The sequence below is a fragment of the Aquarana catesbeiana genome, linkage group LG10, assembly GCF_042186555.1.
Source record: "Aquarana catesbeiana isolate 2022-GZ linkage group LG10, ASM4218655v1, whole genome shotgun sequence".
Classification (NCBI taxonomy): Eukaryota; Metazoa; Chordata; class Amphibia; order Anura; family Ranidae; genus Aquarana; species Aquarana catesbeiana.
Window position 1 is genome coordinate 98,610,819 of NC_133333.1, and position 27,242 is coordinate 98,638,060.

The following is a 27,242-nucleotide window of genomic DNA, read 5'->3' on the forward strand; positions in this document are numbered from 1 at the left end:
GGTGACGGGTCTTGTGTTCACCCCCTTTTCTGGTTTTCTGCAGACAGCCTGTTGTGGGTGGGCATGCTTGTCCCCCCCCCCCCCCAGCTCTGCTCTGTGTACAGCACAGTGATGATGTCATTGCTACTTTTCCAAGTAATAACTTGTGTTGCAGCACATACAGTATATTTACTGTATACCCTTTGTGGCTATTGAACAATATATTTAAAATAGAGTTTTTGTGTCCAGGTGGTCAGCTTTAATGCTTTGGAAACAAAGAATGGCAGCACATCTGGAAGTAAAATCAAAAGAATTTATTGAAAGTCCATAAAATCAACTGAACATGACAAAGATCAATCCAAAAAAGGTGCTCAGTGGACGCGTTTCACACAGACGCACTTACTGATGAGTAAGCACGTCTGTGTGAAACACATCCACTGAGCACCTTTTTTGGATTGATGTTTGTCATGTTTGCTTGATTTTATGGACTTTCAATAAATTCTTTTGATTTTACTTCCAGATGTGCAGCCATTCTTCTTTGTTTCCATTGGATTTCCCTGGCTGCGGACCAGGCAGGCACCCGGATTTCTTCAGCAGCTCATCAGATTTTCACAGGTGGCTTTGAGCGGTGTGTTCCCAGCTCTTTCTTTCATCAGCTTTAATGCTTGATTTGTATTTATTTATATATTTGTTTTACCTTTTTATTTTGTTTTTTTACACAATGACAAACTCCTGTGACAGTATATACACTATTTGTGACAGGACCTCTTCAAAGGTACTGTATATTAGGATCATTCCACTGATCTTTGCCATTTGTAGTTGAGAAATTTCCCTCATTCTCATTCTCCTCTGCTGCCCAGCAAAAACAAAACTATCACTGAACATGGAAGTGCTCAGTGCTGAGTTTTTTTTTTTTTGTGTTCATTCACAAAGCGAAGAAGTTCAGTACACTTGCTTCTCCTGTTTACAATTTCTTTCAGTTTATGAATGAACATGGAAGTGCTCAATACTGTGTTCTTCCTTTGTTCATTCGCTAAGTGAAGGAGAGTGTAAACATTGAAGGCATGTTTGCCAGCCTCTCTTCTCTCCATCCATGAGATCTTCATAAATCCAGAAAGCCAGTCATATTGCTGTTAAATGCTGAGGTTGAAGTCTCAAAATCAGGAACAGGGTACACAGGTTTGGGGAAAGAGCAGCACTTTATCAAGAGGGCACACAAAGGTGAGCAAGCAGAGCGCACACAGAGAGGAGGGTACTCTACATCAGGTGGGCAGTCACATGTTTAATGAATGGCTGTGATTGACAGATTGTCAGCTGCCGATCACAACTATTCTTTAATCAGGAAAGTCTAGGGGACCCCTCTGCAGTAAGTTAACGGTTGCTGAAGAGAATGAGCTTATAGCAGAAGCAGCCGCCCTACTGAGCTGGCCAGCTGCAGGCAGTTCTTTTCCACTGTAACCCTAAAATTGGTGCCCGTGAAATGGGTAATGCTCCTTCAACTGCATCAAAAGTGCCTGAAGATTTCTGTACCAGTATCTATCCAAAAGTATTTCCTTAGTGCTCTATGCAAATGGAATAATGCAGAGAAACGGGTAGAGTAGACCCGCAAAGGACTCCCATATGGAAATGAAGTGGACAGTAGTATTGCTTTACTGACATTTCAGTGGGTCACAGCCCACCTTCCCCACTGTGATGAACTACAAGTCCCATCTGCCACCACAAAAAATGCTCCAGCGCTCTAACTGAAAGTCTGCATCTTGGTATGGAGCTGAAGGAAGAGCAATCCACTGATCAGGGTTCAAAAGATGAACTTAGCCTTTAAATGGCAAAAAATAGAGCCAAAGAGAATTCATCACAATTCTGACATTTAGAGATCTGGAAGATATTAGATCTTTTGTAGTGTCAGGCTAAAGATCATTATGGAGCTGTGGTATAAGGCATGAACTGAGTACAAGTATGTAAAATGTTTACTGTTACATTGATAGTTCTCTCAGTAGGGAGGTATTGCAGAATTAAAGCTCTTTCCAAGTTCTAAATAATTAGAAAACACTCCACATGTAACTACAAATAACAGCTCTACAAGATTCTGATTATTCTATCCATCCATGAATGCATCAATGGCTATATAAATCGGCTGGTTCATAGATGGTTATTACAGCTAATCACATTTTCTGCTTCACGAGGATGGGTGAAAATCTGCACTCAAAATCCCTGCAGGACACATTGGAGATGGTGCCAGGCCAGAAATGAGTTAAAGGGATGCAACTGCTTAAGAAAGATTAGAAACTGTCACAATGAGGGATGGCTATGTTCTATTAGAAACATCCAGGTGTTCTTCACCTTTAAATACTTTGAGGTAACATATCAGATTATTAATATACAGTACCTCTTGTAGGAAGTCATGGACAATGCCTTTTAAGTCATATATGTGTTTTTGGAAGGCATTTGTGGGTTCAGGAACTTTTAGCATCAATAATAAAAAATAATTAATAGTTAAATAATAATAATTAGTTAAATAGTTATTTATTAACTAAATAATAATAAAAATTAGTTATCCTTCTCAAAAATAATTTAGTTCAATCCGGAGAGTGATATGAGCATACCAGTAAAATGTAATAAATTAAATTGTCTTAAGAGTTGACCCATAAAAGGTAAATATATGTTCAAATAACATTATCCTAACTGGCAGCCTTTCATGTGAACTATACCAGCTTGTACCTACCCTAGATCAGTGGGTGACCTGGTCCAGAATACTTAGAAAACCCTTTCCTCATGGAAGCAATGCTGTACACAGTGCATCTACGTTCCCCTTCCAAATTTTGATCAGAGTTAATTTAGTCGACTAAAACTAAAACAATTGAGATGACTAAAATATGATTAAAACTAAAATCCATTTTCGTCAAAAGACTAAAATGAGACTAAAACTAAAATGCCATTTTAGTTAAAAGACTATGACTAAAACTAAATTGCAATTACTGAAATGAACTGGAGATTTTAGTCAACTAAAACGTAGGACATTTTAGTCGACTAAAATGTACTGGAGATTAGGTCGCCTAAATACGACTAAAACAATTGCAGAAGACTAAAATGGGACTAAAACTAAAATGCCATTTTAGTCCTAAGACTAAAATTAACACTGCATTTGATACCTTGTTTGTTTTATCTGCAATGTTAAAAGCCATTTCTATATACAGTATTTAAAATATTTTTTTTTCCTGTGACTGTATGGTTGGGAAGTGAAGGGGGTCTGCTCTGTAACCACATAGAGAAGTTTGAGTATACTAGATTTTTTGGGGCTTGAACACACCAGATGCATTGGGGCTACATTGGCAGCTATTTTTCAGCTCAGCCCCTACACATAGACATGCATTCCAGCGGTATCCATTACCACAGTATGCAGTACTTTTTTTTTTTTTTAAAAAGAGGGTTGCAATGCTGCAGTAAATAGAACTGTATTGAAATGTCACTTGGTATATGTCAAAGTGTAAAGTGTCAATGCACCAAGATCGGCGCATTGACACTTTGTCTCCCAGCACACGCTGCACTAAACACATGGCCGCTGTTGTGCGCTGGGAGACAAAGGGCCCTTAATCATTTTTTTTTTTTTAATTTATGCTTTTGTAAACAGCTTAGCTCTTAGGATTCAGTGTGCACACAGATAGTTCTACATCAAAGAGCATGTAAAATATCAAATTACTTTGCAATGTAAGGCTATTAATAGACATGTACAAAGCACTCAGTGAAAGATATGAAATTAATAATATTAGTAAGAATGTAAAATTCACTTTTAATGATCTATGGTAAATTAATTAGATCGGTAAAACCACACCCTGGTAACTAAAATAGAACTATGACCTGTAGTGGTGTTCCAATTAAAGCTCCTTTTATACATTGGTTGCTATACCTTACGTTCCCCTGTGATGAATGCTGCAGTCCTTTTACCTATTCGAGTGCACAGCCAAGATTCTACACTTTCTTCATCAAGTGCCAGTAACAGTTTGTTTTCCAGGCTCCTGTGTAGTGTACTAATTAGTAACATTTAAAAGAATTGCACTAATAAATTCACCTTTTGTGACTAGACCTAGAAAAATATGTCCTGGTAATGGAAAGCCCAAATGGTACACAGTATGTTACTAATGTAGTTGACTATTACAGCTGAAAAAAAATAGCGTTGCGTTGTCAGGAAAACTTCTAATTCAAGTGATTATAATGCTGCTTACTAAATCCTTAGACCCCTCAACTCAAGAGGTCTAAATCCGAATTTAAACAATGACAGATCCCGCATGGATTGATGGCTCCAGCTCTCTCTCACACCTTAGCAAGCCTCACTCTCTCATGAATGGCATGCCCCAAAAGTTGTCACTGAATCGCTTCTCATATACCGGTCTCAGCGGCAAGAACACATACCAAGGAAAGACCAAGGAAATCCCATAGTAAAGTACAGTTAAAAAAAAAAAGGGGGGAACTAGGGTAAGAAAAAGAAAAGAATAAAAGATAGAGGGAAAAAACGGGGGAAGGGAGGAAAAGGGTAATTTCTCAGCAGCTATTTGCCTTACACTTCTACCTACTACAAGACCAAAGAGTCTGAATCTAAAGAGTCTTTATGATATTTAGCCATCTTGTCATTTTGCCTGGCAAACATTTTTTCAAAGACCATAACCTGTAAAACACGCTGCTTGAGTTCGGCAAAGGGGACAATCGGAGACTTCCATGCTTTTGCTATAACTCTCTTTGCCGCCATAAGAATATGACGAGTTTGAATTGAGTATCGATGCATAGAATAAACACATTTAATTACAGTGTGTTTCTGGATAAAGGGTGGATTCTGGGCACCCCCCACTGCTGTAACCTATTACCCACCAATAAGGGTCCACAGGTGACCTCCTCTCTCATTTGCTTGCATTGTTGCTTTCTGTCACCACTAATTTGTTGAACTTTGTCAATCCTCTGAGAAGTAGATAGCAGGGAGGAAATCACTGGTTCATCTCTGGATCTTCACTTGAAGCAAGTGTGATTTTATTTATCTTCTGCTCACATCCAGATGTTCCTTTTGAGTTGAGATGTCTACTTTGTAACCCTACAGTACTTCAATTTGTACTTATGGCAAACTTAAATCCTTTTCACACTATGTATGTTGTGTCCTATTGTTTGAAGGGTTTTTAAATCACATGTTATGGATATAATGTAGAGTTGGATCTGTAGATGTTAAACAGAGATTATATTACACATCACTTCTCATTTACCATTATCGTACAAAGGTGTCCTCAAGTGTTTGTTTTGTACTTGCAGGCCAGAAAAGGTTTTTTGGCAGCGAGTAGACGATGACCTTCCAGACAACATCATCATTGAAGAAGACAAACTTTACATCAGCAGCCTAAACAAAACCGATAATGGCACATACAGGTGCGAGGCATCCAACATTGTGGGCAGCTCTTCAGCTGATTATACACTCTTTGTGTACGGTAAGTGTTGTGGACTTTTGTGTTTTGGTTTAGCAATTGCTAAGAAAATAATCTAAAGTGGCTAAAGGACCAGCAAGCGGGCACATAGCAATTCCTGTGCATACTTCTAAATGTCTTCTCTAGGGCTCCAGGAACCCTAAATCTTGATATATATTCTAATAATACAAGTACAGACATTTCTAATAGCCTATTGAGCTGTTTCACTGCTCCCCACACCATTATTATGACTGGTAAAACTGCCCATTGCACTGATGGGCCAGTGGAAAGATGCAAAAGGGGATGGGTCAACTGGTAACACTGCTGGGAAATCAGCGATTTTTATTAAAGCTTCCCAGGGCATCAATGTGAAGATGTCTCAAATGTGCGGGTGCTACTAGGTTCCAACATTTTGTACTTGTAGCACTTTTAGAGAGTGTTTCCAAGTTTACTTAAGTGCCGGTTCACACAGGGGCGACTTGTCAGGCGACCTAGCCGCCTGACAAGTCGCCTCCCGTTCTGTACAATGGAACCGTTCTAATAGGAGCGACGCAAGTCGCTCCGACTTAGAAAAAGGTTCCTGTACTACTTTGGGGGCGACTTGGGGCGACTTGCATAGACTTCTATACAGAAGTCGTTTTGCAAGTCGCCGTGGCAGTCGTGTGCAGGCCAGTCGGTGAGGCGACCTGCAAGTCGTGCCGCCCCTGTGTGAACCGGGGCTTAGAGTTGAACTGAAAGAAAATATTTTTTTTTCCATTTTAAATACAGTAAGGGAGGGTTTTAACCCTGCCAGGTTTTTTTTTCTTTTTGCCATCTGTGTCCCACAGGGAAAGTTTCCCTTCACTTCCTGTCTATAGATACAACAGAAAGTTAAAGGAAATCCCATAGTCGCCAAAACTAGTGTCCCCATTGGAAGAAAGGTGAATTTTCCTAATAGGGACACAGACAGCAATAAAAACCTGACAGGTTGTCTAATCTTTCTCCAAAAATTAAAAAAAAAGTTTAGCCTTTAGTTCTACTTTAAAGAGAATGTTTTATCCGCTATAGAATTTAAAGCCTCTTTTTATTGACGCACAAACTCATTAGTAAAATGTACTACTTATATTTACATTGTTTAAAGTGGCATAGCAAAACATGTATGTTCCTAGTTCATATATCCCCATGCAGTACTAAAACATATGATCACACTGGGCAGAGAGGTGCTGTATGAAACTCCCCCATGGTGGAGCTGCATAGAGACGCTGCTGGCGACTGGTGCGGACAGCACTGATGCTATACCATATGCCCTCTGTACTTGGTCATGCAATATCATAAATCATATGGAAAAGGGCAGAAGACATACGGGGCTGCATTAGTGCCCCTTACATCGCCTCTAGGTAGTTTCATTTTAAAAAAAAACTTTTCCCTGCAGGGTCTTCCTTTATAGCACCTGGGCATTTCTCAGCTTTACTACTTTAATAATAGGCAGGGCAGCAACTATCTTGTTTTCCCTTGTGGCAGGGGGCCTCTTTGAAGCTATCACTGCAGCTTGGGGCATATTTATAAACTCTAGACTTTGTGCAGTGACCCAAAACAATCAGAATGCATGATAATGCAGAAAAATGAGTGCTGATCAGTTTCTATGGGTTCCAGCACTTTGCACATGCCCATTGCACACCTTGCGCTATATTATTAGGTTTGAGGTAAGCTACAGCTGTACAGCTCCCCCATTTGTATTTTACAAATGGGGGAATTACTAGACTAATGGAAGCTGGCCACTTTACATACAGTACAATCAGGCATTAACTTTCACATTCTCCATTCTTGAAAGTAAAGTGTAGCCCACCCTGGCCTGAGTCTTTGCCTGCCAACTTGGTTTTACAGATTGTTAATGCCCTTTCAGTTTGTAATTTGCTTAGCATCTGGCCGGTCTGAAGAGCAGGGGTGCAATTTTATCCACTCCTATAGTGTGGATATAAACTGCTTATTTGACAACATATTTGCTAAGCTATGGGCTGCACAAGCACTTTATTTAAAGAAAAATCCTAAAAGATCTATTTTAACCAGTCTCCAGTTATGTTATGTTGTGTGTACACGGTCATTCTTTCCTCAATAACAAATGTAATTACAGTAAACCATTTTGTCATAGACTGAGTAACACAGTTCGTACAAGTCTGAAGTAATTTAGATGATTTGTACCACGGAGATAGAGTAATGCCCCGTACACACGGTCGGATTTTCCAACGGAAAATGTGTGATAGGACCTTGTTGTCAGAAATTCCGACCGTGTGTAGGCTCCATCACACATTTTCCATCTGATTTTCCGACACACAAAGTTTGAGAGCAGGATATAAAATTTTCCGACAACAAAATCTGTTGTCGGAAATTCCGATCGTGTGTACACAAATCCAACGGACAAAGTGCCACACATGCTCAGAATAAATAAAGAGATGAAAGCTATTGGCCACTGCCCCGTTTATAGTCCCGACGTACATGTTTTACGTCACCGCGTTTAGAACGATCGGATTTTCCGACAACTTTGTGTGACCGTGTGTATGCAAGATAAGTTTGAGCTAACATCCGTAGGAAAAAATCCTAGGATTTTGTTGTCGGAATGTCCGAACAAAGTCCGACCGTGTGTACGGGGCATAAGGCTGGTTTCACATATGTGCGAATTGGATGCGAGTTTCCCCCACGTCCAATTCGCATGACAGGCAAGTGTGACAGCCACCTGTTCATATAGGTCCGGGATGGCCGTGAAGCAGGTTGAAAAAGGGCCCTATCCGTGTTTGTGTCTGGTTCAGGTGCGTATTCAGGCAAAAATTTGGACCTGAATCGCAACTGAACCGGTGAACAGACACACATCGGACCCCAGGCATGAACCTGCGGCTGCACATATGTTAACCCAGCCTAAAGGTTTGTGAAAGTTTGGATTCCCAGGTTTCCATAGAAGAGGATTTACCTGAGAAGAAGCAGTGGTTGATGATACTATAGAAAAAAGATGCCTTTGCTTTTTTGTGTGGCATTGTTAAAATGGGATCTGGGAATGTGAGACTCTTCTGCGGCAAGATTAATGAGGATGGACGGGAGTCGTAGGTATTTGTAAAAATTGGTTTTAGGAAGTGGGTAATTTTGTTGTAGATCCTCAAATGTTGGGAGTGTGGAGCACTCATTATAAGTGGCCAAGTGTGGCTAGGCCAGCGTCCTTCCAGTTAGAGAGGGACAAGTCTTGCATAAACGACTCCAAAATGACGGATCGGAAGAGATGATACATCAGATGTGTAAGATTCCAGGTTTAGAGACTGCAGGTGGAAATTCCTGCTTTGAGTGCTAGTTCACACAAGATGCAGTTCTGTGCACCTTTTTTCCGCACTAAAAATGCATGCACAGTGTTTTCCATGTATTCCAATGGCTCTGGATCTCACCAGTGCAGTCAGTTCCAGTCAGTTTCTGGTGCAGAAAGAAAAGTAGAGCTTGCTGCATTTTTTTCTGCACAGAACTATACTGGAACATAGCAAATTGTATCGAAAATGCATTGGAACTGCGTATGGTGTGAACTGGAAGCAAAAACTGATCCGGAACGTATCCGGAGTGCATTTTTGTGGTGTGAACCTGCCCTTATGGTTAAGTGGGGAGATTGGGCGAAGGCCTAATAACATGGCACCTATGTGCCTTGCAAGGATGAACCCAATAGTGAGCGTTCTACCGATGGAGACCACCAGAATTTGAGTTGGTCCAGGATCACTGCTTGGTGATATGCCTTGAGATCCGGGATGTGTGTTTTTTTTTTTTTTTTTTTAGCAGAGACCCTAGAGAATACAATGGCGGTCGTTGCAACTTTTTATCTCGCATGGTAATTTTTCGAACACTTTTAAAAAAAAAAAAAAAAAAAAAAACATTTTCATGCTTAAAAAAAAAAAAAAAAAAAAACAACACATTGAAGTTAGACCAATTTAGCCCAATTTTTTGCATAATGTGAAGATGAAGATATGCCGAGTAAATAGATACCTAACATGTCACACTTCAAAATTGCACACGCTCGTGGAATGGCGCCAAACTTCGGTACTTAAAAATCCCCATAGGCGACACTTTAAAATTGTTTACTGGTTACATGTTTTGCATTACAGAGGAGGTCTAGGGCTAGAATTATTGCTCTTGTCCTAACGTTCGCAGTGATACCTCATATGTGTGGTCTGAACACAGTTTTCATATGTGGGCAGGACTTGCGTATGCGTTCGCTTATGCGTGCGAGCACACAGGGACAGGGGCGCTTTAAAAATTGTTTTGTTTTTTTTTCATTGTTTTACTTTTCTTTTTTTGGTTTGACACTTTAAAAAAAAAAAAAATTGATCACTTTTATTCCTATTCCAAGGAATGTAAACATCCCTTGGAATAGGAATATGGCATGATCAGTCCTCTTTCAAGTGAGATATGGGGTCAGTATAATCCCCACATCTCACCTCTAGGCTGGGAAGCCTGAAATAAAAAAAAATAAAATAAAACGATCTCTCAGTATATAACAGTCTTGTGACTTCTATCTGGTTAAAGCTTGTAGGAGGAGTTCTCATTCTTCTCTGACTGTCCTATGAGACTGCAAGACCCCTGACCCTCTGTCTGGACAGTCCTGATTTGCCCTTTGCTGATCATATGCACTCTTCCAAGAAAAAAAAATCTCTAGCAATGCACACCAAACTGAGCATGTGCAGCTTGTCCCCTGGCCTCTGTTCTATCAGGAGATGGCTTGAGGATTGTGGAAGAAGGGGAGGATCAGAGAAAACAGGATCAAACAGCCTTTTTACACAATGCAGAGGATTAACCCCTTGGGTTCCACAGTGAGTATAACAAGCATGCTTTGCTGCATATACAGACAGATTTTACTGTTGTGGGTTTAGTAACACTTTAATAGTCAAGTTTGGAGCCCAGGAGAAACCGAAACATGCTAAAATTGATTTTTTAAAACTTGCTGGAAGTGCAATAGGTAGCATATGGGACTTGGAGATGTTCACTTTACATAGTTGGTCAGGCTGAAAAAAGACACAAGTCCATCTACTTTAACCAATAAAAGAGGAGGGGGGCGGGGGGCGTGGGGTGGGACATACAATCCCATATCCACAATCTTATTGCCTTGGTGGAAGGCAAAAAAAAAAAAAAAAAAAGCAAAGCTTGATCCATTTTGTTCTAGCAGGGGGAAAAATGTCTGTTAATATCCAGTTATATTATGAAGATTTATGAAATAATCCAGACCTTTTTTTTAAATCAAGCTACTGAGCTAGCCAGAAGCAGCTATATTTGAGTCTATTTGTTGTATTTGGAGATTATCCCCTTCCTGCCGACCGTACGCAGATGTGCGTACTCAGCTTTCGGGGGTTATACCAGGATGATGCCCGCAGCTGCAGGCATCATCCCGGTACCGTTGTTTACAGCGGGCGATCAGCTATCCGTATATAACAACCGATGCGGCTAAAAGCTGCTCGGCTATTATACCGGAGGAGCGGGAGGGGACGTCATTAATGGCTTCGTTCCAGCCTTCTAATTGTAAACGCGTAAGCGACGTCATGACGTCACTTCCCGTTTACTCGGCTGCCAATGGCGCCGAATTTAAAAAAATACACAGTATTCAGAATCGCCGTTTTCCATAAAAAGTACCTGTCACCACCTATTACTGTCACAAGGAATGTTTACATTCCTTGTGACAGCAATAAAAGTAAAAAAAAAAAAAACATTTTTTTTAAACACAATTTATAAGTATAAAAATAACTAAAAAAAAAATAATTTTTAAAGCGCCCCCGTCCCCGCAAGCTCACGCAGTGAAGATAACGCATACGGAAGTTGCGCCCGCTTATGTAAACGGTGTTGAAATCACACATGTGAGGTATCGCCGTGATTGTCAGAGCGAGAGCAATAATTCTAGCCCTAGACCTCCTCTGTAACTCTAACCTGGTAACCGTAAAAAAAATTTAAAGCTTCGCCTATGGAAATTCATAGCTACCATAGTTTGTCGCCATTCCACGAGTGCGTGCAATTATAAAGCGTGACATGTTTGGTATCTATTTACTCGACGTAACATCATCTTTCACATTATACAAAAAAATTGGGGTAACTTTACTGTTTGGATTTTTTAAAATTCATGAAAGTGTCCCTTTTCCAAAAATTTGCGTTTAAAACACCGCTGCACAAATACCGTGTGATATAAAATATTGCAACAATCTCCATTTTATTCTCTAGATTCTCTGCTAAAAAATATATATAATGTTTGGGGGTTCTAAGTAATTTTCTAGCAAAAAATATGGATTTTAACTTGTAAATACCAAATTTCAAAAATAGGCTTAGTCATGAAAGGGTTAACTCTTTTCATCCAGATGTAAAAAGTGCCCCCTTGTCCTCAGTGATGACTGATCTCACTTAAAGTGGGTTACTCAACACCAAGTTCACTATATGGACCACTTATGTATTTGTACATGTTGATTATATCCCCCCTTAATCTCCTCTTCTCAAAAGAAAATAAATTCAGTTCCTCTAATCTTTCCTCATAGCTGAGCTCATCCATGCCTCTTATCAGTTTGGTTGCCCTTCTCTGCGCTTTCTCCAGTTCCCCCATATCCTTTTTGTTAACTGGTGCCCAAAAACTGAACTGCATATTCCAGATGAGGTCTTACTAATGATTTGTACAGGGGCAAAAGTATCTCTTTTTCTCTCTTGAGTCTATACCGCTCTTAATGCAAGAAAGGACTTTGCTCGCTTTGGAAACCGCAACTTGGCATTGCATGCTGTTATTATGCTTATGATCCACCAAAACTCCCAGATCCTTCACTATGGATTCCCCCAGTTGTACTCCCCCTAGTATGTATGATCCATGCATATTCTTAGCCCCCTAAGTGCACAACTTTACATTTATCAACATTAAACCTCATTTGCCACATAGTTGCCCAATTAAATAGTGCATCAAGGTCGGCTTGTAAGGTCACTTTATAGAGGGAGATCTGGCTAAAGTCATGTAAGACACTAGTGAGGGACTGTAATGAAGTTAACGGGTCAGTGATGGAAAGGACAACATTGTCCGCATATAGACCAATTTATACTCTTCATCCCCCAATTTAAACTCCGATATGGTTGGGTGCATTTTGGACGAGCGGTTCCATCACTAGTACAAAAATGTTAAGGGAAAGATGGCATCAGTGTCTAGTGCCATTGGTTATATTAAAAAGAGTAGAGTAGAAGGTCCTAATAGCACCATCTATATATCCTGTCAAACCAAATGTTCACAGTACCTCATAGAGATATCGCCATTGTACGCAGTCGAATGCCTTTTCCGAGGACTACGCTCAGCCCATTGTGTCCAGTGCCGTTTGACTGTCAGCCTTTCACGAATACCACTTGACCAAGGTGGATTAGATGCAGGAATGTATCTTCTAATCGTGAGGCTATAAATTTAGTGTGAATTTTTATGTCGAAGTTCAATAACAAAATTGGTTGATAATTAGTAGGGGAGGTAGGTAGTTTATCAGGCTAAGGTAAGGTTACAGTGGATCAAACCTTTTTGTTTCCAAAGCTGTGTACCACAATGCTTGGTAGGTTATCAGATCCTGTCTAAATTGGCCCTAGTATGTATGAATGTGAGTTAGGGACCTTAGGTTGTCAGCTCCTTGAGGGTAGGGCCTGATGTGAATGTACAATGTATATGTAAAGCGCTGCGTAAATTGACGGCGCTATATAAGTGCCTGAAATACATAAATAAAAATAATAAATGCCACCCTAATGTGTTGAGGTGCCATTCAGAATGAATCAGATGAATGCTGTGGTACAGTACACAGGTTACCATAGTGAAAAAGTGAGAAGGGGCACGTAGAGGGACTGCAGTCCCTCTAAGTGCTGCTCCAGTTCTATGTAAGCAGCTTCCACTCTGTAAATCTGCTCAGATTGGATGTGGTGTCAATTCTCCTCCTCTCCACCTCCTCCAATTTGAGAACACCTCTAGAAGGTCAGCAGAGTTCAGCTTTAACAAGTAAGAGACCCCAAAAAAGCAAATATCTTCAATTTCATATTTGCATTGCATGGCAGTTGCTTTTCTATATTTTTATTTACAAAATAAATGATATTCTTTATTTATAGAAATATATGTAATTTTACTGGTTTATTTGCCACAGAGACCTAAATCACCTGTACACAGTTGTCAGTTTCCATCATATTGCTTCCATGTTCTCTCTAGTCTCACTTTAGAAGTGCTGGAAACAGCTGAAATGGACTTGCTTGCTTGTGTTTGCTTAAATATATTTTAAAATGCATGTGTCATCAAAGTGTATTGCCCTGTGCTGCAGTGTGTTTAGATTTATATTGATATGAATGGAAGGCTGCAAACTCACATACCCAAAATACAGCATTACAGTGCCGTGTATTGGTGAGAACATGTCCTATTGAGTGTAATGTGTTGTCTAACCGCCATGTACTTTTTCTTGCTTTTGATAATTCCCCAACCTGCTAGGAGGCAGAATGAGTGTTAGCTCTTGGGCTCCATTGCTGTTTCTTGCTACTGACCAAAGTATTATGGTGGAAAACTGTGGGTCAGAGCTGACATATAGTTTTCAACATCACTGGTAGCATTTTAGTATAGAAGGAGTACTGTAAGGCTGGGCTTTAGTTAAGGTATAGCTGGAGCTACATGGACAAGTTTAATTTCTTGCTACTGAAATACGTCACCACTCCCTGACAATGGCCTGTTTGGTCAGGGGCCAATCAGGAGATTCTGAGTAGCTTTGCTAATGAAAAAAAAAAGGTGTGATGTTAGTGAAAGTGAAGTTAGTCATTAGGTGTAGCAAATGGTCCCTAAACAGTTGGAATAATTAGCTCCCTATTGTGCTCTGCATCTATTAAGTTGTAGAAGGTGTATAGGCAGAAGGTTTTTTTTATCTTAATGCATTCTGCAGTAAGGTAAAAAGCCTTCTGTGTGCAGCAGCCCCCCTCGGCTCCCCTAATACTTACCTGAGCCCCATCTCTCTCTATCCAGCGACGTCCACAAGTCCCTCGGATGTCCGGGACTCTCCCTCCTAATTGGCTGAGACCGTAGCGGCACCATAGCGTGTGCAACAATTCTAGCACTAGACCTCCTCTGTAACTCTAAACTGGTAAGCTGTAAAAATTTTCAAAGCGTCACCTATGGAGACTTTTAAGTACCAAAGTTTGGCGCCATTCCATGAGTGACATGTTAGGTATCTATTTACTCGGCGTAACATTATCTTTCACATTATACAAAAAAAATGTGCTAACTTTACTGTTTTGTTATTTTTTAATTCATGAAACCGTTTTTTTCCAAAAAAAAAGGCGTTTGAAAAATTATTGCGAAAATACCGTGTGAGATAAAAAGTTGCAATGACTGCCATTTTATTCCATAGGTTGTCTGCTAAAAAAACATATATTATGTTTGGGGGTTTTGAGTAATTTTCTAGAAAAAAAATGATGATTTTTACACTTAGGAGAGAAGTGCCAGAATAGGCCCGGTATTAAAGTGGTTAATAAAAGCATTTATTCTTGCATAACAGAGATTTTCCAGCATGCTGAGAGAAGATTTCTCTCTGTACTACAGATTTTCAGTATTGGAGCAACAGGAGATGAGATGACTGAATTTGTTATCTGAAATGGTTAGCGCATCACTAGCCTGAACGCCATTATTGGACATGACAGATAATTTGTTAGTGATAATTTTCCCTTAGGTTTGTATACGTTTTATGTATCAGTGGCTTGTATGAATATAGTTATATCCATATCCATCCACGCACATATCATAGCAAGACTCGGTACCACATTAAGCTGTCACTTTGTCTTCTATTTGTCTTTGTCATCTTGACAGTGACACCATTCTGCAGCCATATTCCCTGAGCACTCATAAAAGTGCTGTCTGTAATTAAGGGTTTGATGTATTAATTACAGACAGGCCGGCACTGGGAGAGATAAAGAGACTTCCAGATGTGCCTCTGATTGGAGGCTGACATCCTGCTAACTCCTCATATCACACGCAGAGTACAGCGCTGCACTCCCTACTCACCCTACCATCTTCACAAGTTCAAAGCAAGATTACTTCTCCGCATCCCTTTCATCAGGACCTGGGGAACAGTGATTCATTAACAGGTGGCAGCAGGAACATGAAAGTGCTCCCCAATCTAACACCTTATTTATTTTATCGCTTTGGAAAATGTCGAGAGAATGGCTGGATTATTCTGAACACTGTTGTGTCTAGTGCAGACATCTGAAGAAAATGCTACTGTCCTTTTAGAAATGGAAGCACACCAGAACAGTAATGTGAATGGGTGAAGGAGGAGATCAACTCATTACTTAGAAGCAAAAGATATTTGTGTAAATGCTGCCATTTCTGTAATTGGCTAATCCCTTCACACTATGACAGAAGAACATAAAGAGGTGTCTTGCTTATTGTAGCTATAGAAACACCACACTCTTCTTGGAAACACAAGGGGAGGGGAGAGGAGTCCCCTACAGCCAATCGGCTTCTCTCAAAGCAGTAAAATATGGGAACATGGGGAGAACTCTGGCGGGAGGGAGAAGTCTTCCTGCGTATTTGTCACTGGGGGAAACAATCCTTTTGCACGCACACATTTCTGGGAGAATTATCTTGCTGCACTCCCGATTACTGGGGGTTTATCCTGCTGCACACTGATTACTGTGAGAATAATCCTGCTACATGCTTATTACCAGGGAATAATCTTGCTGCACACTGATTGCACAGGGAATAATCCTGCTGCACACATGTTGGTAAGGGAAATATTTATTCTGCACACTGCTTTGCTAAGAAAGTATGGTTTCTGCACAGTGGTCCCTGACAAATAATCCTGGTTACTGCAAAGATAAACTATTCAGACAATAATTACTAGAGGATTCTGCACAATCCTCTCTGGGGAAAAAATAATCTGACGCATGCTGACTAATGGAGGACAAATCTGTACTCACTTTACTGAGGGAGTTGATTTTTTTTTTTTTTTTTTTTTTTTTTATTTCTAGCTGCTCACATGGGTAGTAGTCGTCCTGCTCACTGGGCACTGGAGGAATACATCTGGATGTCTGGTTCATTATAATAACCTGGTGCACTCTGTGCCCTAATGAGAAAAGCTGCAGGGTCTGCATCTCCTTAGATGTATTTAACCCTTGGGGTGTACCTCACTAAAACTGAAATTCCTATTACGGGGATGTCTAAACTGTGACTTGTATCCCAGGAAATATACAAAGACTATTCCTGGTTTATTTGATTCTGAACTATACATGTTAATTGAAAGAGCTGATCACATTGCCTCTGTACAATGTACAACGTATAGTCTGCTACTGGTGGCCTCCTGCTATTGTGTGAAGGTGTTTATGCTTGTGATAATGTTTATTGTAGTTTGTGAGCTATGAGACGACCTCTGAGTCACCTAGACTGGTTAAATGACTAGTTAATTGGCTCATGCTAATTTATGTATCTGGTTACAGTTTGTATTGTTAAAGTAATATGATCAGGAAGGGGGAACCTACTTTTGAAGTGTATAAAAAGCCTGTATCCTTGTCCAATAAAACCTTCCATGTTGCAGTTTTGTAACTGAGCTAGTCTCGCCTGGTTCTTGGTTACAATGTGTGGCTATAATATCTGATATTTGAAGGTTCACGCTGGAGGAAGCAGTGTACTGACGGAAGCACTCAAACAAAGTGCGACGGGGTTCCTTAACAGTGAGATTAAAGGTGCATACATTACCATCTCTTTCCCTCTCTAACTTGGAGTTCCTTTTTGGCTGGTCTGAAATCACCAGGGTAACCTATGCATGGACGAGAGACATGTAATAACTGTTAAACTTTGACTACCAATCTGATTGCTGGCTAGTGTGTAGTGGTCAGACTATACAGTAGGCGTTAAATTAGACATTAAATTCAGCTTAAAGCTAGCTGTGAGTGTGATGGGAGTCGCTTTGGGTGGGGGCCCGTGGAACACAGAATCCCTTGGAGGGGTTGGGAAACCCTTGTTTCAGCTCCCCAGGCCCCTCTTATGTATAATTCACCCTTTGTCTATTAGGAGCGCAGGGTGACCAAGAAAATGATGGACAGCTACTAATGAACATTGAGAATGTGGTTTACATTCAGTAATATTTATCCGCAATATCTCCCAGGAAATATACAAAGACTATTCCTGGTTTATTTGATTCTAAACTATACATGTTAATTGAAAGAACTGATCACATTGGCCTCTGTACAATGTAGGAGCTGGATAGTCTGCTACTGGTGGTCTGCTATTATGTGAAGGTGTCCTGTGTTTATACTTGTGACAATGTGTATTGTAGTTTGTGAGATAGATGACCTCTGAGTCACCTAGGCTGAAGCGCTGGCAACCGGACAGAGGGTTCAAGACCTCTGCCCCACATCTGCGGCAGTTCTAAAGGCCCAGGGTGAGGAGGTAGCGGTCACTTCTGAGCAACAGATCAGGATCCAGGGGGAGAAGGGAGAGGAGGTTGTCGTCTTCCCTCCCCAACAGTCAGCAAGAGTGGAGGAAACTGTCTTCCCTCCCCAACAGTTAGCCAGAATGAATGATGTGAGCGCTGAACACTACTGGCCTCTGCCCACAACAATCCACTCCGCAGGAGCTCCAGGGAGAGAATGCAATCGGCACCTCACAGCGGCAGCTTGAGCTGGTGTCGGTAGATGGGCCTGCGGTCTCCACTAACAGAAACCCAGCAGAAGTGCTGGCAACAGGGCAGAGTGCTCCCAACCTCTGCCCAGCACCAGCTGCGGAGTTCCAGGGAGCCGGGCAATCGGCCTCCCTCCCCAGCGACAAGCTGATGTAGTGAAGCTCCTACGCCCAGCTGAACCGCTGGCAACAAGGCAGAGCGCTGCTGGCCTCTGCCCTGAACTAACAAAGGATGGATTTCCTGTGGAAGTGGATGAGACTGCGATCTCCACCTGTATACCCCAGGGATGCTGGGCAGTCAGCCCAGAAACCCTAACAACATTACAGAGTGAGCCCAGCCACCCTGTCTTCTCTTCAGCTGTTGAAAGGACTCCAGGGAGAAGGGCCAGTATGCACTTCCCCCCAGGAAGCAGGTATGTTATACGAGAGAGCCAGAGGTTGGCTGGGTGAGTATTGATATGTTTGAGACAATTTGTTTGGGGTACTGTGTGGGTATGGGCATTGGGGGACTGGAACTTCGGACTAACTTCGGAGTCAACCCATCTGGGGTCTCCTCCTGTATTAGGCTGCTGCCGAAAGGGGAGAGATGTGACGGGAGTCGCTTTGGGTGGGGGGGCCCGTGGAACCCAGAATCCCTTGGAGAGGTTGGGAAACCCTTGTTTCAGTTCCCCAGGCCCCTCTTGTGTATAAGTTACCCTGTGTCTATTAGGGGCACAGGGTGACTGAGAAAATGATCGACAGCTAATGAACATTGACAATGTGATTTAGATTACTTCACATGGGACAGTAATATATATCCACAATATCTCCCAGGAAATATACAAAGACTATTCCTGGTTTATTTGATTCTGAACTATACATGTTAATTGAAAGAGCTGATCACATTGCCTCTGTACAATGTACAACGTATAGTCTGCTACTGGTGGCCTCCTGCTATTGTGTGAAGGTGTGTATGCTTGTGATAATGTGTATTGTAGTTTGAGCTAGGAGACGACCTCTGAGTCACCTAGACTGGTTAAATGACTAGTTAATTAGCTCATGTTAATTTATATATCTGGTTACAGTTTGTATTGTTAAAGTAATATGATCAGGAAGGGGGAACCTACTTTTGAAGTGTATAAAAAGCCTGTATCCTTGTCCAATAAAACCTTCCATGTTGCAGTTTTGTAACTGAGCTAGTCTCGCCTGGTTCTTGGTTACAATATGTGGCTATAATATCTGATATTTGAAGGTTCACGCTGGAGGAAGCAGTGTACTGACGGAAGCACTCAAACAAAGTGCGACGGGGTTCCTTGACAGTGAGATTAAAGGTGCTGCTACACTGTAGTCAAAATTAATATTTTGGTAAAGATATGCTCCTTAGATAAACTTACTTCCATGCACTTACTGCCCAGATGCCTTCCCCTGACATTTCAAAGCTACTCTGTATGTCCCAATGCATACCTTGGATCACAGAACTCCTGAGTACTGATGCTTTCTATGCCAGGGCCACACACTGCAATATTTTTGGTGTACTGACATTGTATAGACCTGATTCTTTTTTTTTTTTTTTTTTTTCAATAGTGATCCCATCTTATTCTAGGCTTGTGGAAGACAGGGCAAACAAGTGGCACTTGGCCTGGTGCAGGCAGCATCATCAATACCCATGATACATTGATCTAAGGTCTCTGTAAGTGGGGTGATCAGGGGGGCAAGAAGGGGGCATTTAGGTGGAAAGTGTATGAAAGTGCACCTATTTTTAAAGAGGAACTGCAGTCTGCTCACATAATTTGTAATAAAACCATCTTTGCCATTCTGAAGCTTCCCTCCAACCACTTTGCATATTATTTTATATATACTGTGATTCTGTACTTGCCAAATATGCTGCAGAAATCTCCCTCCACAAAGTCTGGCTGCAGCCATTTTAACTGTGGGCAGCTGAAGCTGCTGCCTGTTCACTTCCTGGATTTACAGACACACCTCCAACTCTGCAGCTTTTATTGGCCCTCTTATGACTCATCCCCCCTTCTTCCTGGCAAACTCTCACGAGAGTTAAACCTCGTACACACAATCGGATTGTTGCCCAACAGAGCGTCAGACTTTTGTCCGAAGGGCGTGTGCCAGGAACTTGTCTTGCATACTAACGGCACTCAATTGTCGGCCAACAAACACGAACATAGTGACATACTATGTGGAATTTCATCTCTTGAGCACTACGCTTTGGGTACCTTCTGCTAATGTCGTGTTTGGTGAGCGTAGATTTCGAGCATGTGTGTTTGTACTTTGGACTTTTGTGTGACGGACTTGTGTACACATGATACAAAAATCTGACAACAGACCCTTGTCCGCCGAAAATTTACTAGCCTGCCATCCAACATTTGTTGGCGGAAAGTTGGACAACAATTGTCTGATGGAGCGTACGAACGGTCGGATTTTAGGTCAACAGTCTGTCATCACACAATTCCCTGCCGAAAATCCGATCGTGTGTACGAGGCTTTAGCCAGAGAGAGCTGTGCATGATGTCATAACCCTTAGCTAATGGCCAGACAAGAAACAGGAAGTGGGCTGTATAAGGTATTTATTGGCTGAGAAAAAATGTTTAACTATCCAAAGTTAAAACAATAAGGGCAGAAGATTTAATAGCTGGGACCTAATCATGGGACCTATTTGTAGCTGTAGAAAACTTTGCTCAACAGGTTAAAACTTCAACTAATGTTTTATTTTTATACTTTTTTGAAGTCTCCTTGACTTCTGGGTTTTAGGTGACATTCTCGGTGTAGATTGTGCAAGATTTTAAACAGCATGTGATTATATGGACTGTTTGAAATATAATTCAGTTACTCATTTATTCCCTTTGAAGCAGAAATTCTAGCAGTGCTTAGGACATCTATGCAGCTTTATTTTTCCCTTTTAAACCTCTGAGCTGTGAAAAGTGAATCAGAATGCGCCCAACATCAAAATCTTTCTGCAAAAACCGATATATTTCTCTGCACTCAGTTGACCTTTGTGCACCATGGCACATTAAAGCAAGAAGTTCCATAGTGACAGATAAAGAGGTCACACATGTAATACCTGAAGGAAAAGGAGCAGCTCTGAGTTACTCAAGGTAATCAGATTTCAGCTATTGTTTTTAGCGCACTGTAAACAAAAATAACCAGTATCTCATTGCTGTGGGCAACACCATCTGTGTTTCTCTGCTCCAGCTTTAATCCTTATAAGGAACTTACTAAAGGAACACGCTAGTGTATTTTTGTTGAATATACTGTAGATTTAAGTTACAACACAACACTTTACATTTTAGAAAGTATGATGAGGAAAAACTTTCCGTATTTTTAAAATTGAATTTTATAATCAGTTGGGGTCTTCCTCTAGTGGAATGTCAGGGAATGAGGTCAACATCCCTGCTGAAGGTCTTCTCAGTTTGCAATTTAAAATGCTGTCTATTTTCCACACTGAAAGATATCGAGCCCATTCTCTAGCAGTAAACCTTGGCAACAGCTGTGGCATCTGTTCACTGATGTATCTAAAAGTGTCTAAAAGTGTTAAAAAGACCTTAAATTGCCTTTAACCTCTGGCGTCCAGGGGCCCACCCAAGTGATCAGGCCAATAATATATATGTGTGTGTGTGTGTGTGTGTATATATATATATATTTATATTACGTTTTTGACAAGTGTGATTTTTTTTTTTTTTTAAAACGGAAATCGTATCAAACAATTATAATATTAAATTGAGGTTTACTGACATCTACAGGCTGCATTCGCCTCCGCAATCTCAAACCATTTTCTGCTGTCAGTGAAGCCTTCAGTTTGACATGGAGTTGCTCTCTATAGCTCTTCTAATCAGAGACCGCTTTACATAAAGCACATGTGTGGACTGCCATACAGACATTTTATACTGGTTAATACAGTCTATAGTTTTACCTGTTCCAATTGCTAATATCACTACTACCACTAAGAAATATTAGAATAGAGTGCAGTGCCAGTATTGCCAAATCAACTGACTAATTTAAAAAAACGCACAATTAAAACTTGGCTAAAATGGAAAATTCTCCACAGTGTGTTAACGTAAGATAATTATACACGGAAAACATTATAAAATAAATTGATTCACTAAAAAGCTATAATTTTGTGCTAGGATAAGAAAAAAAGCCAAGAGCACTTTGAAAGTAAATTTGTGCATACGAAATTATGAAACAACTTTAAGGAGAATTTTAGTTGAACAGCAAAGCTTGAAATTACACTAAAACAAAAGATGTTGAAATTACTAAATACTATGAGCTAACAATTAGGACCTACTCTTTTCTGCAGCTAATACGCATTTCAGCACTTGACCTCCCAAAAACATTTATATTAAGGCAATCTAATATGAGAGCTTGGCTTACATGAAATAGAAATTTTGATATACTGTGTGTGTGTGTGTGTGTGTGTGTGTGTGTGTGTGCATGTGTGATATTGAGATATATATATATATATATATATATATTTATTAAAAAAACACTTTACAAGCTATATCAGTAAATATCACATTCAATAAAAGATTCACTGATGTCGAATCAATCACTGTCATTTAAAACACATCTGCCTGGAAGATTCACCTGCAGTAAATGTCAGTCACTGCTTTTGTAAATATGCCGCATAATAATGTAATCTCAAACATTTTGTCAGGCTCTTATATTTTGCCGTAAGAGATATTCAATATAAAATATTGATAGTATACTGTATGTGGAACTGTTGATGTAATTTGTGTAATGGTGTTCTATGGAAATACAATATGCTTACAAAGTGCTGCTTCTGACTTTTTCTTCAGTCCTTCAAGTCGCAGACCCAAAATAAGCGTAATAAGTAATTCTAATTTTCCACTGACTTTTCTGATTGGCGTACTTGTTTCAGACCAGTGACTAAGGCTGTGCCGTTCATTGATTCATTTTTTTTGACCAGCCAGCAGGCTGATCAAAAAATAAAGGGATTTTGCCAGCCGCACAAGTGAGATGGATGAAGGAATCCTCCCCGTTGTACCTCTGTCAGAATACACAGAGAACACTGATCAGCACCGCAGCCAATTAGCTGCAGCACTGATTGAAGGAAGTTTTTCCAACAAGTCGTTTTGATATAGATCAACTTCTCTGAAACATGATGGATCGAAAGTTGTCCCTGCTGAATCGACCAAATTTGATCTATGGCCAGCTTTAGTAATAAAGTAATGACAGACAGCCAATAAAAGAGGTCAACATATGAATGCTCATGTGTTCCTTACATTACAGGTTAAAGAAAAAAATGCCTAGTAGACCAAAGGCAGTTAACACAGCCAATATACTATAATTAGCACTGCAGTAACAGACAACGAGGAGCTGGTAGTCATGTGGTATTGATATAAGAGGGTTCTGCATACTCTTTGGTCTTCCTTTCATTATCTATTTTTTTTTTCTCCATCCATGATCCCTCATACTGGCTGGTGTCTAGTACAGTGTTTATAGAAGGGAAGGGAGCCTTCCCGCTGCTTACATTTTGTATGAAGCAGATTTAGTCAGTCGTCCTTACACTGCAGGTCCTCCTCCTTCAGCAAGTCCTCTAATGTCTCCATTTATCTGTCCAAAATTCATAAAGCCACACAGCCTATTCACTAAAAGCCTCCCAGTAGGGAGTTGATTTTCTGTTATTTCCTCAAAAAACATTGAGGCTAACATTGAATGGCCTCCCATAGGAATCCGTAGGAAATATGCCATGCATGAGCAGACCAGCCATACTTTTTGTCAAGAACCTGTATGGCACATCATGAAAATCTCAATATATTATGGACAGGTAAGTATAAGACTTGCTGTGGAGCGGGGCTGCATTTTAAGGATAACCTTTCCAAGCTCCTGTTATTGAATTCAGAGGGTAAATGCTCTCTAACTGCCCCTATATTAAGGGAGTAGGCCTATGCTTTATGGATCAAAATTAGTTGTGAAGTGACAAATAAGTCAAAAGAGCAGGCCTATACAATCCATTATGATCCTGAAAGTACTTTTGTTAGAAGCCACCATGTTTCAGGAGTATTGTGCTCTATTCAGCAGGGTAGGAAAGATAAGTTTGAAAAGGCTGAGTGCCAGAAAGGATGCAGATGGTAGAATAGCCTTAAAGATCATAGCATAAAAAGGTACTTGACTAAGTATTAACATTTGCACGAAACGCGTCTACTTTTTTGTCCCCTGCTCCATCTGTCAACCACTTGTCATATGAAGCTTCAACAAAAGGATTTTCGGAAGTGCAGCCATCCAGAATCATTTCCTTATGTTACACAGCATGCGAGCTGGGCTAGCACCTGACTAGTGTGTGTGGGGATTAACCAGGGACCCACTCACCTGGAGCAGCTTTTCTTGTTTCATACAAAGGTACTTGGTTTACTAGTGTGACACCCACTGTCCACCAAATGTAGTACATTTTTCAGGTATACTTTGAAATACTTTTGTGAGTCTCAGAGTACTGAGTCCAGATCAAATGTAGACTCACAAAAGCCAATTCAGATAGTGAGGAATGTGTGTTGCTTTGATACATAAATGCATGTCTGTGGTCATGAGCGAGATTTTGAGGGCTCCGTGTTCTAAAAATGCTAGTTGCCTGTCATTGTCTGGCTTGGTACTCTCAGATCACATAACTGGAGTACCCATACCTTAAAGCTGAACTCCAGTTCAAACAGTTCAGCACATTGTGGGAATCATTATTTGAACAGATGGTTGAACTATTCTACCTGATTTGATTCTGTTCAGCATATCTTGTGATTTAGGCATCCTTGACAGCCATCCTTATGCAGGCCATACGTTCGTATAGACACTTCGTTCGTTTTTCGGCAAGTTAATGGGCACAAATCGATAATCGTTTGTGACGTTTTTGTGGGAAAAAAACGAACGGGAAGTTTGGAAAATTTCTGCCGAACGTACGATAAATTGCAAGGTTAATGTGTTTCCCGTCCGAACTGTCTGCACTAGGTATATGTAAAAAAACGAACAAAAAATTATTTATTCATGTCCACTGAACAATTTATCGGTCATTATATGATGGCACGATCGTTTGCGGTCACGGTCGAACGTTCGTTTTTCGAAAATGGGTTCGGCCGATTTTCTGTATAGTGTATGGCCAGCATTAAACTCTGCTACAGCAGCAGTCCAACTTGGTCCAAAGTGCTGCATGAGGACACATATCTAGTTAACAGGTGGGCAAATAAAGCAGCAGAATACAGATGAGGTCATCCCTCTGTTATCTCTTCATATCCGCATGTTCACGGACTGTATACATAGTGCAGAGTCCGATTGGCTCCCTGTGTTGCTTTACTCCTCCCGGTCACTGCTAAGGGTTCACAAGAGTTTGTTTTATTTAGGCAATGTACACTCACCAGCTACTTTGTTAGGTACACCTGTTCAATTGCTTGGTAACACAAATTGCTAATCAGCCAATCACATGGCATCAACGCAATGCATTTAGGCATCTAGACGTGATGAAGATGGCTTGCTGAAGTTCAAACCGAGCATCAGAATGGGGAAGAAAGAGGATTTAAGTGACTTTGAACGTGGCGTATTTAAATAACTGCTGATCTACTGGGATTTTCACACACAACCATCTCTAGTGTTTACAGAGAATGATCCCAAAAAGAGAAAATATCCAGCGAGCTGCAGTTGTGTAGACGAAAATGCCTTGATGTCAGAGTAGAATGGGCAGACTTGGTTTGAGATGATAGAAAGGCAACAGTAACTCAAATAACCACTCATTACAACCAAGGTATGCAGAATACCATCTCTGAATGCACAACACAGCAAACCTTGAAGCAGATGGGCTACAGCAGCAGAAGATCACACTAGGTGCTACTTCTGTCAGCTAAGAACAAGAAACTGAGGTTACAATTTGCATGGGCTCATCAAAATTGGACAATAGAAGATTGGAAAAATGTTGCCTGGTCCGATGAGTCTTGATTTCAGCTGCAACATTCAGATGGTAGGATGGTCAGAATTTGGTGTCCCTTTATGACTGCAGTGTACCTGACTTGTGATGGCTACTTCCAGCAGGATAATGCACCATGTCACAAAGCTCAAATCATCTAACGGTTTCTTGAACATGACAATGAGGTCACTGTACTTCAATGGCCTCCACAGTCACCACATCTCAATCCAATAGAGCACCTTTGAGATGTGATGGAATGGGAGATTTGCATTATGGATGTGCAGCCAAGTCTGCAGCAACTGCGTGATGCTATCATGTCAATATGGACCAAAATTTCTGAGGAATGTTTCCAACACCTTGGTGAGTCTATGCCATGAAGAATTAATGGAGTTCAGGCCATTTCCATCCGATCGGCCATAGAGGAAAGAAAGCAGGCTGTGCTTATGCAGAGCAGACATGGATCTGTCATCCACCTGCTCAGCGGGGATCAGCGGACAGATCCCGCGCTATTCAGGCTGATCCGCAGGTGCAGTCCACTTGTGTGAAAGGGCCCTAAAGTGTACCTAAAGGCAAAACTTTTTTTTTAGTTTTGGATAGAGTAGGAGAGGGATTGGAACACCTGTCAGTTTTGATTGCTATCTGTGTCCCCGTTGCAGGGATTCAGCCTCTCTATTTGTCATGTTTACCATAATCATTGAAAGTAAAAGAAAATCCCGAATTTGGGGTCGGCACCTGGACAGTAATAGAGAGGAAATCTTCCAATGGGGACACTAGTTCTGACACTTCTGATCTTCATTGGTGGGATTTCTTCTCATTTCTTGTTTTGGCTATGAGACAAAGTGAAGGGAAATCTCCCCAATAGGACATAGATGGCAAAAAATTGGCAGGGGTTATACAAAAATGGGAAAAAATAAAAAAAATAAAGTTTTGACTTTTACTTACACTTTAATTTCAGGCTGATAAAGCTACTTTAAAGATTGTTCTGGCGTCTCTTCAGGCAGGTGAGGAAGCACTTGTGATTTGTAGACTTTTCATGGTGCCCCATTTTAGCATTCCTCCGTTTATGGAGGCTTATTCACTTAGAACATGCAGAGAATGGAGATGGTTTGCAGTGAGGAGCAACTCTCAGAAACCAATCAGATTTCAGTTTAGAACAAATTGATTTCCTGTAGGTTGTTTATACTCAAATGTTTTTCTGTAGTAAACTGTTAACACATTTTACTCACAGATTGTTGGTTATTACCTTGATGTTCTTACTTTGTTTTCCTTCTCTATCTCCCGACCCCAGAAGTTCATAAACTCAG

General features: G+C 40.7%; 1 protein-coding gene across 7 annotated transcripts in view; it reads left to right on the forward strand.

The window, feature by feature from the left end:
- CADM1 (cell adhesion molecule 1) overlaps positions 1-27,242 on the forward strand; it is a 544,514-nt gene that overhangs the window by 410,905 nt on the left and 106,367 nt on the right. For all 7 annotated transcript variants that reach the window (XM_073602402.1, XM_073602399.1, XM_073602401.1 and 4 more), the window contains one exon: positions 5,269-5,441. In XM_073602402.1, the coding sequence (XP_073458503.1) occupies positions 5,269-5,441 (173 nt within the window). The remainder of the gene's footprint in view (positions 1-5,268; positions 5,442-27,242) is intronic.